This window comes from Mus musculus, chromosome 5 (genome assembly GCF_000001635.26).
Source record: "Mus musculus strain C57BL/6J chromosome 5, GRCm38.p6 C57BL/6J".
Classification (NCBI taxonomy): Eukaryota; Metazoa; Chordata; class Mammalia; order Rodentia; family Muridae; genus Mus; species Mus musculus.
In genome coordinates, this window is record NC_000071.6 from 72121459 (window position 1) to 72135285 (window position 13827).

General features: G+C 41.2%; 1 protein-coding gene across 2 annotated transcripts in view; it reads left to right on the forward strand.

The window, feature by feature from the left end:
• Positions 1–13827, forward strand: part of Gabrb1 (gamma-aminobutyric acid (GABA) A receptor, subunit beta 1) — a 491652-nt gene that overhangs the window by 463538 nt on the left and 14287 nt on the right. For both annotated transcript variants that reach the window (NM_001370968.1, NM_008069.5), the window contains one exon: positions 491–735. In NM_001370968.1, coding sequence (NP_001357897.1) covers positions 491–735 — 245 coding nt within the window. The remainder of the gene's footprint in view (positions 1–490; positions 736–13827) is intronic.

Consider the following 13827-nt stretch of genomic DNA (forward strand, 5'->3'; position numbering starts at 1 on the left):
CTCTGTCTCTCTCTGTCTCTGTGTGTGTGTGAGTGTGTGTGTGTGTGTGTGTGTGTGTGTGTGTGTGTGTGTATGTGTGTGAAGATCAGACAATAGATTTCCAAGTTGGTCCTCACCATTGACCTTGTGGGAGTTTGTTCTGCCTTTTCACAGCCTTTTTCTTCAAAGATATAGATATAGATATAAATGATATAGATAAATATTGTTATAGATGAAGCATATATTAGCATATATATGTGCTTATTTTTAGAGCATCATCAGCACTCCATTCTCTGTGCATTCTATGTCATGTCTTAGTAACAGAGAAAGCCTGTCATCTTGTCTTTAGAAATGGGTGAGCTTTGGTCCACCAGTGGTTGCTCATGGTCCTGCCATCAATTGTACTGCACTGTGGCAGTACAACATAAAGGGGCAGCATTTATCTTCTTGGCTTTGGAAAACACAGCTACACCAAGGTGCCCTCAGCTTAGCTTCCGCTTTCTGTCCACAGGAATCACTACGGTGCTGACCATGACCACCATCAGCACTCACCTCAGGGAGACTTTGCCGAAGATCCCTTACGTCAAAGCGATTGACATCTATCTCATGGGCTGTTTTGTGTTTGTGTTCCTGGCTCTACTGGAATATGCTTTTGTCAATTACATTTTCTTCGGAAAAGGCCCTCAGAAAAAGGGAGCGAGCAAACAAGACCAGAGTGCCAATGAAAAGAACAGACTGGAGATGAACAAAGTCCAAGTAAGGCATTGTATATTGCTAATCCCGTCCCTATTATCTTTGTCAATGATGGGGTGCCCGGGAATATTTTTAACAGGAACACATGTTTATAAACCATTATTTGTTCTTATTAAGGCCTCAGTTTATAGATCTGAGAATATTTGACTAAAGAAATTAGACTGAAAACTATATAAATTAATAGCATATGTATTAGTTTACATGATTGTAACAAAATAGCTGAAGCAAGCTGATCTTATAAAGAAAAGGAGTTTGTTTAGCACACAGTTTTGTAGGCTGCAAGTCTGAACAGCATGCTACTGACTTTGCCCACTATGGATGTTGGTAAGTTATATGTAGGCCAAAGCGATTATGTCACAAAGCAGAAATGCAGACAGAAATGTGGGACTCTCTGAGCCCCTTCCTAGGACGGCGCATTCCATTAGCTAACCACCTCTCACTAAGCTATGACTCTTGAAGATCTACTTCCCAGCACTCCCACACTGGGAATGCAGTTTCCAACACATGAAAACCTGGGGGATACACACAGCCCAGACCTCAACCATAGTGTGTGCGCATGGATGAGCTTAGCCTCAAGTCCATTAAGATTGATTCTAAGTTGTTTGCAAAATCACAAGTGGAAAAACATTGAGCTCTGCTCTGTAAACCAAGGGGAGAGTTAGCTGACTGCCCTCAGCAGAACTGAGGATATTCATGTGTGGTTAAGCCACAAGCTCAGACTCAACCACAAAAACAGTTGGATGTGGAATTTATAAACACTTCTCTCAGCATGGGGGGGGGAGGGCGCGGGAGGTGTGCTGTCAAAATTAAAATACAAAATGTTTTAAATTATAAAGTAGTTTGTAGCTCTCTTATAGATTGGATTTATAAAACCTGGCAATTTTTTTTAATTCTGCTTAAAGATTTTAGTGACCGAAAACAAGCAAATGACAGGAAAGCCCTGGCCTTCCAAGGAAGAGTGAATTGTACTTTGAGAACCACAGGGTGTGAGGCACACAGCTTTCCCCAGCAGCACTTCAGCAGGAAATTGCAGTTTTGTTGGCTGGATGAGTCAAAGCAGAGATGCTGATATATCCAGGGTACCTGAAGTTTCAAAAAAAAAGTACAGTAGCCGATACTCAAACTCTGTGTATAAACCTGCTTTGAACATCCAGAAAAGAGGCCGAGAAGCCAAGATAGTCATTTGGTGGTTCATACTGAGTGTTAGCTTGTCAGGATGTAGACTCATCTAAGACACAAGGCTCCAAATGTGCTTGGGAGGATAGATCTAGTTTGGTTTAGCCCTTGATGTGCCTATGAGGGGTTATCTCAGGTTGACTGAGGTTAGGTTATCGGAAGACTTGTCCTACAGAGTATAGCACCATTCTCTGGATTTAGGTCCTGGATTGCATTTTTTTAATTAGATATTTTCTTTATTTACATTTCAAACGTTAGCCCCTTTCCTGAATTGCATTTTTTTTAAAAAAAAGCAGTTAGTTAAGAGAGGGAGTCCTAGTTCTCAACTGTAAGTGAAACAGGACTGCAAGCTTATATCTCAGAGACTTATTGCTTTCTTAAGTTCTTTACAGCAACAGAAAAATTTGCTAAGGCAGTCACAAGAGGAAATATGGCTAAAGACTCACAGGAAAAAAACACAAAACAACAAACAACAACAACAACAAAAAAAGAAAATCAGGTTTCACCTGGTTTCCACAGTGTGGAACTCAGCACCTGGAATTAGAGTTTATTTCTAACCCATTCATATAGGAAATGTATTAAGTTTTCCATTAAATTCCCAAAATAATCCTAATTTAGGAATAAAGTTTTTGTCATAAGAATAAGGATTACAATACAATAAAACCAAGTTTCCCCCTACTCTGGGTAATATGTTAGTGATTAAAGTTCCTAAAAAATCAAAAGACAAAATTCTCCAGGGATGATAAAACATCCCAGAGTCTCTATAATATGTCATTCCAAATATCTGGTCCATAGTAAAATATTAATATACCTGAGCAGAAACAGAAAATGGTATCACAACCAAGAGCAATGTAGCTTTAAGACTTTCCAATGTTGACCTTAAGAATAAGCACTATAGAATAGCTATAATTAATATATTTTAAAGTCTGCAGGAAGCAGAAGTACCAATCTAGAAATGAAAGCAACCGAAATATTCTGAAATAAAAGAGAGATTAGATAAGGTATAGTACATTCATACCGGTGTGGTGGTGCATGCCTTTAATCCCAGCACTCGGGAGGCAGAGGCCGGCAGATTTCTGAGTTCGAGGCCAGCCTGGTCTACAAAGTGAGTTCCAGGACAGCAAGGGCTACACAGAGAAACCCTGTCCTGTCTCAAAAAAAAAAAAAAAAGAAAAGAAAAGAAAAGGAAAGGAAAGGAAAGAAAGAAAAAGAAAAACCTACTTCAGTCAGGGTTTCTATTGCTGTGATAAAACACCATGACCAAAAGCAAACTGGAGAGAAAGGGGCTGATTTCAGCTTACCTGTCCCAATTGAAACCATGAAATAGAATGGATGTAAGTCACGGGCTTGAACAAGTCATTTGATGGGCTACTATTACAGCCTGTGCAGGAGAAGGGATTAGTTCCAGGCCCATCACTCAGCATCTTACTAAGCTCATTGCCCTTTGCAGATGCCTGAATTGGAACCACAGTTCTGCTTGTACTTACTTCCTCTGTTCACTGCGCCCATGGAATCCCACACTTCTGCTGTGGGACTGCCGTGATAGCATGTGTCCGTGTAGATGTTCCTTAGCAGTTATCTCTTATTAGACAGTAATTTACAACGAGAGGCAACGGGGCCTTTGTCTAGTGTGTTTACTATTCTTTCCTCAGTGGCTACGATGGGATGGAATTGAAATAACTATGCCTTAGGGGAATGAATGAATATCAGAGAGACCTTTTCCATGAAAGATTTTAGAGTTCATTCAAATTATTGAATGACATGTCATTATGGTTTATAAATTCTCACATCTTCATGAGAAAAGGAGACAGTGACTTCTCACCAATGCTGTCTTACTGTTCCTTTTTTTTCTCATTTGATGTGTGTGTGTGTGTGTGTGTGTGTGTGTGTGTGTGTGTGTGTTGATAGGGAATGAAATCAGTGCCTCTTTCATATTAGGCAGTGAACTCTCTGATTTAAAAAACGATTTTATTAAACATGTTATGTGAAGTGCCAGTATTCGTTCTAAATCATCATGCCATATACTGTTGAGAATAACCTTCGAAGGTTATTAGAGCTAAGATTTTACTGACTTCTTCATATGTAGATAGAATAATAGTTGAACGGTGTCCTAATTAGGGTTACTATTGCAGTGATGAAACCTTATGATCTAAAGTAACTTGGGAAGGAAAGGGATTCTTAACCTAAACAGCAGTATTCATCATCCAAGGAAGTAAGAAGAAGAACTTAAGCAGGCCAGGAAACTGGAGGCAGGAGCTGATGCAGAGGCCAAGGACAAGAGCCTTTTACTGGCTTTTCCCCCTGGCTTGCTCCCCCTGCTTTTTTATAGAACCTGGCCCGCATGCCCACCACCAGCAATGGGCTGGCAACTCCCCACTGATGACCAATTAAGAAAGTACCCTACAGGCTTCTATGGAGGCATTTCTTAAGTTGAAGTTTTTCTCCTCTTAAATGACTTTAGCTTGTGTCAAGTTGGCAGAAAACTCTCCAACACACAGTGTCCACCATCTCATGCAACTTAAAATGATCCTGCAAATGCATGGATTCGATCAGTCCTGACCTCATCTCGTGAGCTAGGGGCTCAGGGCGGTAATGTGTCCAATAAGAAGCTTTATCTGCTCAGCATATCGTCTCCGGAAGTTAAATAATGTCAACTTTGCTATTTTTGAAAACGGCTACCCTGTGATTAAATTCAAATTTATAGAAATTATTATATTTCCCCTTAATATTCTAGCTGAGTAATCTTATTCTTCCCTATGAGATGCTCGTAAAAAGTCAAACATAATTGATATGTGTCTAGTCTCCTAGACTTTTCATTTGAAAAGGCTCAAGGATTTGTCTTGGTGTCCTGGAGTGTGGAGTGACATTGTTCATTATTATTGCACATTACTTTTGATGGCCTCAGCTGGCCAGTTAGGTCAAGGAACAGCCAAACGGACACCTCGAAAGTTCAGGCCCTGTATTGATTTATACTTCCACCAGCTGCACGGAAGCATTTTTTTATATAAGTACAGCTGCTGAATCCAGACATTATGAGAGTTTCAATCTCCAAGGTGATAACGACTGTAGATTCATGAACCCCTTGGGCACCATTTGAAGCTGGGGATGGTATTTAGAGCTTTGAAAGACAGATTTCACAGCAAAACAAGACTTTAAGCAAGCTTCCTCGGGGATACTTTAATACTAACCCAGAACTTTTTTTAGTTGTATATACTGGCCACTATGCCTGCTGTGTGCAAATAAATAAAATGGATGGAATAAATGCAGGGGTGGTCTGTGACCAGAGACTACAGAAAGCCATTGTAAATCATGAAGAACACTGTGAGAATCTATGGAAGATTCATAGCAAATTGAAGTTGCAACTCCAAAGGTTAGGATAGAGAACTTTTCTCACTGTAATTAGATGTAAGTTCTGTGGTGCAGCCTCTCCTCCCACATTTCTGTTCTTTGTGGGAAATCATCCAAACACTGCCAGTCAATTTTCTGCATGTGCAGTAAGCTGTGCACTGTACTGAATTCCAGAAAGCATGAAGCATGAAAAGATGAGTATTTCAGAGGTCCGCAGCTCATGCTTAAGTCGGGAACATACTGCTGGCCTTGGATCCTGGACCTCAGTGCTGCTCAGCATCTCCCTTCGAGGTGGCTGGAACATGGATCCTATCTTTGATGAAACCGATTGTTCTGATTTAGCAGCTTGAACTCTGCAGTTCCCACTGACAAGCCTGTGATGTTTCCTCATGAACATTAAACTTCATGCTTTTATCTAAACCTAGCTTGATTCACTATTTTGATCCGTGAACATGTAGGTACCCTCCCACTTCATCTCTTAGTTCCAATTTCCTTTAAATTGGCGTTATTTTCAGTAGATATTTCTCTCACTGTAACCCCAAAAGCTCTACCTTTATCATGTCAAGATCTATAATCCCAGCCCAGCCATAAGTACTTTCTTTCTAATGCCAAACTTAATAATAACAACCAAAATAAGCCCTGGGTTTCAGCCTATTTGTATTTAACCGACTTCAGTCACATTGTCATGCGGAATTTGGTCTTTTTAATGAATAAAACAGAAAACACCAAATACTCAGGTCTTAGCAACACACATCTATGGAGCCTAAAGGATGCCATCAGGCCCCACTGAAGCCATATGCACAATGGAATGCCAGAGTGGCTATACCAGAGGAAAGTTAGGTGGAATCAGAAAGACTATACCAACAGACATCACCACAACAAATTAAAATCCTTGTGATGTGTGGGAAAAAGTGCAGGCTGGGAGGATGTTAACAAAGGATGAAATAAAAGTGATTCAGATTTTTTTTTAACAATTTTCACAGTTAATACACATGCTCACACACACACACACACACACACACACACACACACTCCTGTCTTGGTTGGCCATTGAAACTAAAACAGAGCTCAGAGAGAGAGGAGAAAGCTTGAGTTTAGGGCCCTCCTTTCTGTAAACTTTAACTGAGTTATTCCTGTAGGTTACCTAAGATTCAGTTCTAAAAGGACCGGAAAGACGTACAAGCGATGATATCCTGTCACTGGCATCTGCCTACCTGAGCTAATGTCCTTTTGAGATCATTGGAGGATGTGCAGAGAAGGGATGGGGAAGCCTTACAGAAAAGGTAACAAGAACCTGGCCTGGTAAGCATCTGAAGAGCACTGCAGGAGAATATAGTGGCAGGTAAAAAAAATCCCTGAGCATTCAAAAAAGGGAGTGGAAAAAAAACCAGAGCCAGGCACCATGGTCCACAGACGGATTCCCAGCTCAGTGGTGGCAGGGCTGAGTCAGAAGAATTCCAATTTTGAAGCCAGTAGGGCTATAGAGCAAGACCCTCCCTCTCTTTCTCGTGAACACACCCAGATTCTGCTTTGAGCAGAATTCTCAAGGGAAATAGCATCGAGAAAGGTGATCGCATACGTGGTATTTAGGGACTAGGATACAAATCTTAGATTTCATTCTATGCCTTTGGGAAATAGCTAAGAAAGGCTTGAGCAGAGAAGAAATCATCTGTTTGGCATCCTATAGAATCACTCTGGCTGCTGGGCATAGAAAAAGAACTGAAGGGCAACATTCCTAGATAACAGGAAGATCAGTTATGGAGCTATGGGCCATTGTGTAGGGAGATGCTCAGAATCTAGACACGTTTAAGTAGAGCCATTTGCACTTGTTAATACAGAGGAAGAGAAAGAAATGTTTAAAGGAACTCAAAATAATATTTTCTCCCTGAGCAATGTTTGAGAAAATTGCCAGTAACCTCATTTTATTTCCATCATTGTTTCCATTTATTATTATAGTTAATATAATTACATATTTATATATTAATATATTTAATATATTTTAAAGTATATTTAGAACATGTATATTTGTTTGCATGTATGTAGGTTTGTGCTTAACCATCTGCCCTTTCTCAACGTGATAGTAAAGTGTGTTTCTGTTAGTAGTTTCCAGAACACACAAGGAAATGTAAAATCCATGAACAAAGCTGCCCACAGCCCCAAACCCAGACCCCAGAAAGGAAAGTCCAGGCCAAAGGATCAGATGTGACAGACATGGGAAGTGCACAGAAGCTGTGGCCCTCCAGGCTATCTGTGGCAATGCACAGAGACCACTATTCACATGAGACTGCTTCATCAAACAGACTGTGGGCTTCTCAAGGACACGGAGGTGGCTAATTCCACAGGCAGCGTCACCTTACTTATTCCCTGCTTGGTAGTTCAGAATCATTTAGTATATATGAATCTTTTTGAATTGGCCAGCAAGAAGGAAATTACATACTGCTTGTAGCACGAATTGAGCCTGAAGGTGTACCTCAAGAAGGCTTTAAAACTGTCACTGCCAACAAGATTGTATTTTATTTCAATTACACTGGAATGAATTCTGCTATGTTTGTATATTGAGAATATCCAGAATGGTTAAACTCAGCAAGTGCTAACATATTTTTTTACAAGGGGGTGGGTAGAGGGAGTGATGAAGGCAGAGAGAAAGAATAATATGGAGGGTGAGCCAAGATAGAAGTATGTTGCCTCATTTGTTTCATGTTTCTCTTGAGGGAGACGTGGCTGTCATCTTGCTGGTTCCTGGATCCCTGTCATTTTAGAGTCACCCTCAGAATTTTTGTGCATACCCATTTTCATCAGTCAGGATTTTCCAGGAAAAAAAAAACAGAACCAGCAACTTCTAACAGGGTTTATTTTAAGGATTATCTTGTGCAGTTGGGGAGCTGTCAAGTCTGAATTCTGGAGAACATGTTTCAGGCTGGAAACTAAGCTGAACTTGATCCCAAATCTGTAGAATGTTCCGGAATCATACAATCAGTTCTGAGGCATATGTTCTTCTCCTCTAGTAATCCTGTGTTTGCTCTAAAGTCTACCAGATAGGTAGATGATAGATAGATAGATAGATAGATAGATAGATAGATAGATAGATAGATGATAGATAGATAGATAGATAGATAGATAGATAGATAGATAGATAGATAGATAGAGACAGAGAGAGTTAGAAAGATAGAGCTAGAGAGAGTGAGATGGTGAGATAAATAGAAATAAACGATAAATGACAGTTTTCTTTATGTCGATTTTTAAAGAGATTGCTGCTGGAAGGAGAAGGTACTTCTTGTTATCTTCCTTGAACAACCAGAAGCCAGCTATCCATTCTTCCTAAGGCTTTCCTTCATATGTGCGCCTTTCCATTTATTTGTGGCCAGCTGCTACCGAGGTCAACTAACATGGTCACCAGGGAGGAAGATAATGGAAAGGTTCTGAGTCACAAGGAGGCAAACATAAAAGGGGCATTTGAAAGAGCACTGAGTGCCCATATTAAACAGAGATCACACTGTTTGTCCAGTAAAAGATTGACAGTCGGTTCAAGGAGAGAGAGCTTCGTGTTTGTATAGGAGAGTATAATATTAAGAGTTGTATTCATTGAGATCTTTCCATTTCTAGAATAAGGGACATATTGTCCTATAGCCACATCTGCCACAATGCCTGAAGCCCAGCATCTACTCTATAAACATTTGCTGAATTGGGGGAGGGGGGGTGTGAACAAGTGATCACTTTAAATGTTTATCCATGTTCATCATAAAATTCCCTCCTGCAGCACAGAAAATGTGCCCATCCAGTAAAGAGTGAAGTGACAGCCCTCAGGGCTACCTGTATACAACTCCACCCTTCCTTTACCATGTAAATTCTGTGACTTAGTTAGGGTTTTACTGCTGTGAACAGACATCATGACCAAGGCAACTCTTTTTTTTTTATTGGATATTTTTTATTTACATTTCAAATGTTTTCCCCTTTCCAGATCTCCCCTTCTGAAGCCTCCATCCCCTCCCCCTCCCCCTGCCTCTATGAGGGTACTCCTCCACCCACCCACTCCCATCTTCCCACCCTGGCATTCCCCTAAACTGTGGCATCGAACACCCTCAGGCCCTAGGGCCACTCCTCCCACTGATGTCCAAGAAGGATGGACTGTTGTCCATCCTCTGCCACATATGCGGCCAGAGCCGTGGGTTCCTCCATATGTACTCTTTAGTTAGTGGTCCAGTCCCCGGGAGTTCTGGGGGGTCTGGCCAGTTGGCACTGTTGCTCCCCTCCATGGGGCTGCAAATCCCCTCAGTTCCTTCAGTCCCTTCTCTAACTCTTCCATCAGAGTCTCTGCCAAGGCAACTCTTATAAGGACAATATTTAATTGGGGCTGGCTTCATCAAGGCCAGAAACATGGCAGCATCCAGGCAGGCATGGTGCAGGCAGAGCTGAGAGTTAGTTACATCTCCATCTGAAGGCTGCTAGAAAGCTCACTTCTAGGGAGCTAGAATGAGCATCGTAAAGCCCACACCCAGAGTCACACACCTACTCCAACAGGACCACACCTTCTAATAGTGCCACTTCCTGAGTAGATACAAATCATCATACTCTGCTTTAGATAATGCATCTGAAGTGGAAGAAAGAGAAATTCTTTACATCTCTTCCTGAAGCCCTACTCACAATGTTCATTTTCTATAGATTTAGATTCAATGATGCTGTAACGTAAAACGAAGATCAATAATGGATTTTTTTTTCGTGAATATAGGTACTATGATCACAACATTATCAGACCCATCTGAAGTCACTGATCATGATCAACCACAGTTCTTACCCACAAGTGCATCAGGGTGCAGACCCTTCACACTGTGGTTGGACACTGAACCCTCACGGTGAACAAATCAAAGGGAGGGAAAAATGCAGATGAGGCAGAGCCATGTCCGATCACCTCTTTGTAAATATGCCTGGTGCATAGTCAGCGCTGATCGCTGAGAAGAGATGAAAAGTTGGGTGTGATCCTGACTCTCTTGTGCCTGGAAATGAGTGTAGGAAGGCATGTCCTTCCTTTAGGAACAGTGGGAATGGTCATCCTACAGAGCAGCTATGTCACCACCAACAATGCTATAAAACATCTAAGAGTCTGCACCTCCGTATAGGTCCATCAGGGTTACAGTCTCTTTTGCTTTAATTCCATCGGCCTTGAGGCTTAACATCCTTATTGTCCGAGTCATGCTTCACTCAGATGTCAGTCCCTCATTAACCAGGCAGTACAGATACATAGCATGCCTTCTTGGTATGTCTGAAGATGTAAAAAAACAATAGCCATTTACATTCTGGCTCTTATTTTGGGAGAAGCTGCATCAGTAAGCAGCCATCTGGCACACACACATGTAAAAGTGCACACACAGGGATGCACACACAAAGGCATGCACACACACACACACATATACACCACATAAATACACACATAGGTATATATACTGCACACACACACACACAACACATACACGCACAGGCATGCACAAGCAAAGTCTATAACATCAGCTTTACAATAACCCAATTCTAGTGAGGAAAGGTCCTGGAAGTATAAAAGGATTCTTATGTGGATCTTCTTAAATGTTCCTCAAAAAGGACACTGTACTGCCAATTTAATAATTAAACAATGAGTTCAACATTCATAGAAAGTTCTAGAGCTAGATTCATTCTTTACGAGTCAAAAAAAAAACACTTGAAGCTATGCTTTCTACTATAGTCTAACTTTGAGATGACTTATTAATAATTATTTATTATTTATTACACGAAGTAATAAATCTCACAAAGTCCTTAAATGTCTGTGTATATGCACCAACTTAAGAAAAATATAAGCCACATGCCGACACCAGCTTACTGAGAACCTCATGCACCTCTGGCTTATTTCAGTGTCTTTAAACTTGTTTATTTAGCTGCTCATAATAATTAAACCACACAATGTATACAATATAGATGAAGAATTGAATCTTACAAATTTTGGGGTTTTTTTTACATATTTGTGACATACTATGTTGCAATATTATACTCCATAATCAAAGACTGCCAAAGACTGGAAACACATCCCTTAGATTATCTAGAGAAAAGCACCCATTGATGCATGAGAATGCTGAGATCTTGACTAAGCCAAGGTCATTGCTCATCAGTTAATGAAATAATCAGAATGAAAACACAGCTTCCAACCCCCAGTTCCTTGCTCTGCCATGCTTACATCCTTCCTGACTTTATCTCAGTTGCTTGCTTTCACGAAACTTCCTGTACCTAGCAATAAGTTCTCCCTCTGATGAAACCATTACATCAGCATTTAATAGGAAACATGACATCATGATTTCCAATATCATCAATGCACCTCAATGAGGTATGTGCCTTAATAATCTGTTTTATGTTTTGCTTGAGTATTTCAGACCTAGAAGCCGTATGTTCAATTCATCTTCTAAAGTATACATCCTTATCACTTCAGCTCCACGACTTCAGCAACAAACTTCCTCAGGTGTGACTTTTCCATGCATTATATGGTATGAACACTACACACACACACACACACACACACACACACACACACACACACACACACACACACACACATTTAGGCTAGAGCTGCATCCCACACAGACAAAGAGAAGCATTAGCAGCCCCTCCTGTGAGATGTCATCTTCCCAGGCCTCCAAGTGTAAACTCTCCAATTTAGAAGGCATTGTGCTATAATCCAATACCTTTGACTTCTTCACTCTACCTCAAAAATCTGCCTTTTTAATCTTCCTTCCTTCCCTCATCAGCTGTTTTGACATCCCATCTTGACACAAGTTAACTAATGATTTATTTTTTTTACCTTGAACTACAAACTCAAAAAGGAATATTTTAACTTACATGTTTGTGGCCTGGGTGTCCATATGAGGAGTGCATGTGCCCACGAAGGTCAGAATAGGGCACTGGATGGATCTCCTGGAGCTGCAGTTGGAGGAGGTTGGGAGCCACCTGACCTGGGTATTGGCAACTGAAAGCTGCAGTAAGCGATCTTAACTGCTCTGCCTCGTTCCCAGTGAGACTCTAGATTTGTAAGGAGTTTTAAAAGAGACTTGTCTTTTAAAATGTTTAAATGTTCCAAGAAGGTGGGACTTTTAGATTTATGGTTTATATTGTGATATTAACAAGAGATCTTGAGGAATATACAGGAAAGGAAAGGTTACTGGTTTAATACTGCTTTGTCTGTCAAGTTGACAAGGGGGTCAGCTGTACTGGTGAGTTTTCCATCCTCTTGACTCTAGTGGAAGCCAGTCTGCTAAGAGCAAAGTTCAGTTGAGAAAAGTGCCTCATCAGATTGGTCTGTAGGCAAGTCTGTAGGGGGCATTTTCTTGATTCATGATTGATGTGGGAGGGCCTAACCCATTGTGGGTGGTACTGCCCCTGGAAGGAAGTCCTGGATTGTTTTTTTTTTAATGCAAACAGAGAGAGCCATGGGGAGCAAGCAGGTAAACAGTGTTCCTCCTTCAGTTCCTGGCTCCAGGCCTGCCCTGCTTACGCTCCTGCTCTGACTTCCCTCCATTGGTGGGTCATAACTTGGGAGCTGTAAGATTAAATAAGCCCTCTCCTCCTCCGAGTTTCTTTGGTCATGGTGTTTTACCACAGCAATGGAAAGCAAACAAGCACCAGGAAATATGTGCTGGCTAGGTTCTATTGCTAATTTGACACAACCTTGAACCACCTAGAAAAAGAATCAATAGAAGAATTGCCCAATTCAGACTGGCCTGGATTCGTGTCTGTGAGGGGATTATCTTGATAGTTCTTGCCGAACAGACTGGTCCACTGTGGATAACACCATGCCTAGGCATGTGGGCCTCAGCTGTATAGGAAAACTACCTGATTAAGCTAGAGAGCCAGCAAGCAGTTCCTCCATCATTCCTGTCTCCAAGTTTTCCATTGAGTCCCTGACCTGATTTCCCTCAATAATGAATTATAATCTCAAAGTGTAAACTAAACAACTCCTTCCCTTCCCAAGTAGTTTTTGGTCAAAGTAATTTTTAACAATGTCTTAATTATGATTTCTATTGCTGCAATGAAAAACCATAACCAAAATGCAAGTTGGGGAGGAAAGGCTTTACTCAGCTTACACTTCCACATTGCTCTTCATCACCCAAGGATGTCAGGGTAAGAACTCAAGCAGGGCAGGATCTTGGAGGCAGGAGTTGATGCAGAGGCCATGGAGGGGTGCTGCTTCCTGGCTTGTTCCCTATGGCTTGCTCAGCCTGCTTTCTTATAGAACCTAGGACCGCTGGCCCTGAAATGGCACCACCCACAATAGACTGAGTTCTCCCGCATCAATCAATAATGTAAAAATGCCCTTTAGATTTATGGTTTATATTGTGATATTAACAAGAGATCTTGGGAATACACAGGAAAGGAAAGGTTACTGGTTTAATACTGCTTTGTCTGTCAAGTTGACAAGGGGGTCAGCTGTACTGGTGAGTTTTCCATCCTCTTGATTCTAGCGGAAGCCAGTCTGCAAAGAGCAAAGCTCAACTGAGAAATGCCTCATCAGGCAGAGATGATCTTATGGAGGCATTGTCTCCATTGAAGTTTCTTCCTTTC